This window comes from Atta colombica, unplaced genomic scaffold (assembly GCF_001594045.1).
Source record: "Atta colombica isolate Treedump-2 unplaced genomic scaffold, Acol1.0 scaffold45, whole genome shotgun sequence".
Lineage (NCBI taxonomy): Eukaryota > Metazoa > Arthropoda > Insecta > Hymenoptera > Formicidae > Atta > Atta colombica.
The window spans coordinates 530,965-538,365 of record NW_017259534.1 but is presented as its reverse complement, the minus strand read 5'-3'; the positions used below and the strand labels follow the sequence as shown (position 1 = coordinate 538,365).

At 38.9% G+C, this 7,401-nt stretch overlaps 1 protein-coding gene across 1 annotated transcript in view; it reads right to left on the bottom strand.

The window, feature by feature from the left end:
- Positions 1–258: 258 nt before the first annotated feature.
- Positions 259–7,401, bottom strand: part of LOC108691254 (homeobox protein Hmx) — a 14,596-nt gene continuing 7,453 nt past the window's right edge. Inside the window, exons 2-5 of the mRNA XM_018198924.1 lie at positions 4,610–4,627; positions 3,605–3,939; positions 993–1,172; positions 259–890 (exon numbers count right to left, since the gene is read on the bottom strand). Coding sequence (XP_018054413.1) covers positions 259–890; positions 993–1,172; positions 3,605–3,939; positions 4,610–4,627 — 1,165 coding nt within the window. The remainder of the gene's footprint in view (positions 891–992; positions 1,173–3,604; positions 3,940–4,609; positions 4,628–7,401) is intronic.

Here is a 7,401-nt window from a genome sequence, read left to right as displayed (position 1 = left end):
AGGGGACACCGTGTCCATGTCCGTGGTATCGCGGGATCGATCAGGGGATGTCGACGCAGGACGATCGAAGGTCCATCAGTCCGTGTCGATTATCGTGCGTACGTTCGCGTGCGATCGATGTCACTCGACATCGATCAGCCAGACGGCGCGGTCCAGCCGAGAAGGCGTCGCCGTCGCATCGTTGACGGTGATCATCTTGTTCAGGGTCGTCGTCTCCCGCAGCAACCGCACGCTACCCTCGTAAGTCGTCGGACGGTGTTATTGCGAGGACGTCCGCGGTGGTTGGCCGTTGGGCGGCGGCGGAGGCGGGGGCGGCGGTTGCGGGTGCACCTGGTGGGACAAGAGACTATGCGCCTGCACGTGAGCCGCCGCCGGGTGGTGATGGTGATGTTGATGGTGATGGGAGTAGAAGATAGGCTGCGCCGTGGTGGGCGCGCACGAGGTGCCGACGCCGACGCCGACGCCGACACCAACACCGACGCCCACTCCGACGCCGACCGAGTGCGACAGGGCGGAGGTCGCACCTACCGAGGACGGCACCGGGGGTCCCGGCGGTCCCGGCGCCGTCACCGACACACCGGCGGAAGCGCCGGTGCTGGCTGAAGCTTCGTGGTACAGAATCGGCACCCTGACTAGCCTCTGGGTGGCATGGGCCATGTTCGCCGCCTCCAGTTCAGCGGCCAACTGCCGTTTCCACTTGTTCCGCCGATTCTGGAACCATATTTTCACTTGAGTCTCTGTCAGCCTGAGCGAAGCGGCGAGACCGGCGCGCTCCGACGATGAAAGGTAGCGTTTCATGTCAAACGTGCTCTCTAGTTGGAACACTTGCGACCGAGAGAACACTGTCCTAGTCTTCTTCTTACGCTTTATACTATTCGACTCGCGACCGTCTACGCCAACCTGCACGTTGTTTTGACCGTTACTATTGCCGTTACTACCGCCACCACCACCACCACCACCACCACCACCACCACCACCACCACCACCACCACCACCACCAACACCACCACCGCCCACTGAAGTGCCATGGAGACTTGTCGACGTCGACTCGCCTTCACCGTCGGCATCCGCACAGTCGTCACCTTCACCGAGATCATCGTGCGCCTCGTCACCACTTGATGGACTCCTCGCGCGGTGTAGACGATCATCGGCGTTGTCATCGTCGAGTTCGTCTGGAGGAAGATACACGTGTTGATTTCAATCACTATACAGCTTCTCTATTTATAAACTGCTTTTCAATGTAAAATAATATGCGATTTTCACACATGTATTTATTTCGAATTTATTTATTTTTTTTTTCATGTGTTTTTGTTGTTCTGGAATCTATCGACTAACTATTCTCGCTTATTATTAATATTCGATTATTATTAATATTATTATATCGTCGTATCAATAGATACGAATTTTTTCTTGAAATTGTTATATATACATATATATAGTTTTTTAAACAAAGAAAATTATAATTACTTTTCTCTTCCAATGCAATTATCTTTGCTCACAATTAAAAGCTTCCGGACACTTTTTACTTAGAATCGATAGCTCCTCGTAGAGTTATATTTTTCTGTTAATTATCTCTTTTGTTTTACAAGTTACTGAAACAAAGATCTTTTTATTTATGAGAATTATTATCCTTCAACTGGGATTATTCTTAACAAGTAACGCGGAATAAGTCTGATTAATGGCGCAAAAATTCGCGAAGATCAGAGAATTGCGATATCGTATAACGATAACAAATAATGATATTTGTAATATGTGTAAAGTATGAAAGACACATCATGTATATTTATCGATATAATCAAATCGTTAACGAGAGAAAGGTAAACGCGTTAATCGCTTTTCTTTTTAAACGCGATCCGTATACGTCAATCAGTCCGGTGAGAGCGCTTTGAATTTACAAATTCTCTCTCACGCGCGTTCCGATAAATCGCCATTATACATTTCTCTATCCGTATTGAATATTTAATCAATTAATAGAATGCTAATTAATATTCTATTAATCCATTTTGACATAATTGCTGCGTATTGAATTCCCTATGCCGCTATCGATACAAATGCATCATCCAATGACATTATTTGCGATGTATACCTACATATTTGTATAAAATACCGTTATACAGTCGTGTGTCTTTTGCAATGAGAACGTGAGGGAAACAATAAAACATGCAATAATTTATTCATTTCCTACAAATATTTTTTCTATTATTATGTCTTTATTAATTGGTGCGCGATATTCCATGTACGCAAAATCGAGGATAAATATGATCGTTTTATTTTTAGCGACAAAATGTCATTAATATGTGTGTAGAATGTTTAATCCTTTCTCTCTACAAATGATCGTTGTGGCACAGACAAAAAAGTCGGCTGAAACGAAACTAGATACGATACATTTTTATAATCAATAATTTGATATTTGTTATATCGGAAATATAATCGAGCAGAACATATTTTTAAAAATATGTGCTTTTCAACTTTTTTGTTCGTAAAGTGAGAATCATTATTATTACCATTAAAACAAGATTTATTAAAAATCTGTTGATTTCGTATGTAGCCTTAAATATATTTTCTCTTTTTTTTTCTTCCCATTTTTTCTATACAATTGTTTTAAATATATTCGCTTATTTTCGAAAAAATAGCTGATTTTGAAAAAAATTTTATTTTCAGCCGTGATCAAGATTTATATAAAAACAAAAATAACGCAACTAAGCACTATAAATTGTTATTATATATATTATTGTTATCATATATACTGTTAAAAAATTTATTGTTGTAAAATGGAACTGGTAATTGCGCAAATATGTTTATAGGTGGGAATGGTAACTGCCTAAGTGCTTAGGCAAGGTGGCAGAAGCAAAACGATCGTTGGGTAAGGCGATCGACGTTGGTTTGTCATGATGGAAGCCGTGGAAGCCTTACGCGTAGTTGATACGCGAAGATATACACATAGATACACGAACGCGTCTATAATGCGCACACAAACAATATATCTGTATATCTATAGAAATCCCCCACGTTAACCTTCGTTTTCCTTAGCCTTTTCTTCGCGATCTATACGAGTTAGCGATTCATGTTTCAATCCTCTTGAAATATCAGTTTGTGCATCTTGTGTATAACATATTTTAGGAATTTCTTCGGTCGAGAGCATACATTTTTGAAGTTGATCAAGCTGAGAAAGTTTTATATTATTATCAAGCAGAGAGAAGTAATAAAATTTTTATATAATCAAAAATATTTATTTATTTATTTTTCTCAGAGATTTATTTATTTTTAAGATATTGATAAATATTCTATATTTTCTTTAGAATAATTTAATTATTACAATAATAATGATTAAATAACGATTAAGGAAAGTCTATTTTGGATGCATCAGACATAAAATATCTCGTTTCTTAATTATATGTTTTGGTTTCCACTTAATAAGAAAATTTCAAAAAAGAGAGCTTCAGACTTTTGTCTGACTCGGCGAATGTTCGAGACCTCAGTTGCGAAACAATGTTAACATCTCCTTTCGACCACGCCGCGGCGCGCGTTTTCCCTCGGATTATCCTTAATAAGCCGTCTCGATCTGCTTGAGTAGGCGAGAGGCAGGAAAGAGAATCGAACTCACCTCGCTGAGGAAAAGATGCGGACGCGGGACTGACGCGGCTGAGGGTGCCGACCACGTCGCTTGGCGAGGGATGCTCGAGCGTCTGCAAACTGTGCGCCGGCCTCCATGGAAACGGCCAGCCGGCGCCGCCGAGTAAAACGCCACGAATGCCGTCGGCGTCGACAATGTCCGGTGATTGGCCGGTAACCTGCACGGCATTGCTAAGGGCGGACGAAGCCGCGGCGGCCAGCCGCGAATGATGCTGATGCTGCTGTTGTTGCTGCTGATGGAGATGCTGCAGTGTCGATGGATAGAATAGGCCGCCGATGCCGACTGGATATCGACTTGCTATCAATCTACAACAAGAGATGACAAAAGTCGTTTTATAATCATTATTAAATACGATGTAATATAGATCCAAGGATTTGCGAATAATATTATAATAATTAAAATCAAAACGAGAGAAGCAAGATTCTTTTGTTTTGAATAAAGATTTTTGTGTTTCGTAAATGCTATATAAATTTCAGATAAACTTTATTTTGATTTTAATTAAGAATGTTTCGATTAATCCGAAGTGAAATTTTTTTCTTAACTAAAATGTGAGACAGGTGACTTCTCGAAATCAAAAACGATTGAAAGCAAAAGATACCTAGTTTTCAATTCGTTTTCAATTAGTTTTCAATTTCTGAGAAATTAAAAAAAATTTTTTTCACACATTTATATGTAGGAAACCTTACTCTTGAGAATTCTCATTTGGATTGATTTTTTTTAATTATTAATCGAATATTTTTTAAGACATGAAAGATTTATATATATATTTATACATTAATATAATCTTATTATTAATATAATTTTATAATGGTTTTTCTTAATAGTTAAATATAATTAAATTATTATAACATGATGCAAACGTGAGAAATAATAGAAATAATTAAACATCAAGAATCAATTGGTATAGATAGATCGTGCCAAGTGTTTGTGAGTTTCGTTTAATATGCGACTAAAAAAGAAATCACCGAACATCACGAACAAATCAAGTATAGTCTTTAGCTTTGTTTATAAAAGAAATTTATGAACTGTCGCCACACGTAAAATAATAAATATACGTATAAATATAGGAATAAAGTCTATGTGTGTCGCAGGTATAGTTGGAGCATGCGGGATCGTTACGTTCGGGATAAGTGCCGTCGCTCAGAGCTCGTAGCCGACGGCTATTACCATTCAGATTTACTCAACCACTCGGGAGAAAGCAAAGCTCTTCACTGAATAGAATATATTTGGAAACGGTGTTTGCACCGCAACAATAGCTGGACGTGCTACGAATAAATGCTCGACTGGTTATTAAGAGCAAAAATCCGCTTAGAGCAAGAAGCTCTCGAGAAAATCGTCGCGTTGACCAGGGGAGAAGCATACCTGCGCGTCGCGGACCCTTCCGGTGGCAAATTCAGTAGCAGCTTTATGCGGAAACCTTGATTAACACGTTGAATGCTGTGCTGGTCACTAGTAAACGGCAACACTTGAATTTTTAGTGGCGCCTTGCCGATCACCAGTGATTGGTGCTGACTCGTCGCTACCAAATTCACAAAATATACAAAACTCGTGCAAAATAACATTTCTATATATAATTAATATTAAAGTAATAGTCTCTAAAACAATAAACGTACTATGTATATCATAATTTTGCATAATTCATCTATTTTATAATTCATATATTTTATTAATACAAATCCAACACAGTGTGAAAATTTTATTCCGGCGTTGCTATAGAGGGACAAACGAATTAGAGTCGGTATCCAATGTGTTAAAATTATTTTTAATTATAACGTAGTTTCCAATACTCGTTTCTTTAAAAAATTATGTAAATATGACATCAATATAACAATGTAAACAAAATTATATAATAAAACTTTTCTGAAATTTTGCGAATTTAGTGGCTTTGTTTTGATCGGGATCTTCTTTAGATCGCTTATCGGTAAATCTGTCTTTGGGTCTTCACGGTTGGTTGTCCTGATTGTTTCGCTGCTTATGTCTTTCTCTCTCTCTTTTTCGTTACTTCCGATCGCAGCTAAGCGCTATTGTTGCAGCTGCACGCGTCGAAACTTAATGCGACAGTAACCGATTTGTGGTGAACAGAAATATAGGCAAGCAGTATCCGCCGGTCGACTGGCCGATATCAGCAGGCCAGGGCAGGTTGGTCAAGCATGTGGGCCGAGGAGGCTTCGGAAGCCCTAGTACTTTCCCGTGTTTCTTCCTCGCTTCCCCGTTGTAGTCCGTCTGCGACGAGCGATCTGATCTCATTTCGATACGCGCTCGCCACATGAAAGCGCATTTGACTTTGTTTGCTATCGTATGAGTAGCACTTTATGCTCATTTTCGCCTCGTTTGCGATGTAGATATGACAATTTATTTATTCTAATGTCCATCTCGCGATACCATCAGTTTAATAATTGGTTACATTTACTTTGCAAATTTATCCGAAAATATTCTCTACTCTTCGTCTTGAGATAATGTAATACAATTTTTTAAGAAATTTTGTAATAATGTCGATCAACATGTGCATATACTTGAAAAAATTCTATCATTTGATATTATTGTCTTGGGAAGCTAAATATATAGAGTCCGATTAAATAGACAGCAAATATGTCATAAAATGGGAACTCTTTTCGTTCTTCAAGCAAGAGATGGTTTACGAAATTTACTCTTATTCGCTGAATCGATTGGATATTGATCTCCTTTTTAACTTTATCTTCTTATATCAACGATATTCGCACTTATATAAGTTAATGCCACAGTCGATTCCACATGTGTCAATCGTTTATCACTAGGAGGAAATCACGTTAGGCGATAGGTACGACATAACAATATAACGATGACGACGACAAGGCTGCTTGGGATTGAAGTAAAGGAGGAATTAAGACCCTTCCTAAGAGAATTCCTCAACGACACGCGATCTTTGGTACGTCTCTTCCCCATGATTCTCCCGGCATCGAGACGAGATATCGAGGTATTCTCAAGAAGGCTTCGCGCGGCTAACGGGAGAGGAGAAATGACAGCCCGGGTACACACAAATGCCCCGGAAAAGATAAAGGAAATCTGACAACCGCCTGTTTTGTAAGCATTCAGAGACCCTTCTCTGAAGGAGCAGGTATAAACACCAAACACTCGGATCTCTTTCGATGGAGAGATCCACCACCATTTATTGTCTAATTCTGCAGGTCTTACATCTTAGACTGCCGCGAACACTCAACGTAGCTGACTAGGTTTACGAGTTTTACTCTCTACGTAGATAGGCACTCAAGAACTTTTCTCAGCAGTACCTCCTTTTAACACACTCTCTCGAATCTCTCTAGGTCATCAAGCATTTGACTCGCGGTGACTTGCCTTTGATTTCTGTTTCTCTCCTGTGGTTGATGATCTTTCGGATGTAACAATTATATTTGTAACAATTATATTAAGCGTTCATATTTAATTTCCAGTTTTCTATTTTGTGCAGCCTTTTGATTTCGTATGTAATAATATTTTCATTTTTAATCTAACTCTTAAGTACACACCTTAGTTTTTGGTATCCTTACTGCACACGATGGGCCTTTTGGTCCTGAATTAATTTTCACTTTTACAAATATATAAAAATTATTAAGCATTTTTAACATCTTATATTTTGACATCTTTAGAAAGTATTTATAAAGTTGTTTATTTATTATAAATTGTCATATATAATTGTTGTGTATAATATTGTTATATGTAAAACAAAGAAATCCACAGGATATGAATGACTCAAAGGTGTGTATTAAAGATTAATTAATTAATTTTATTACTTA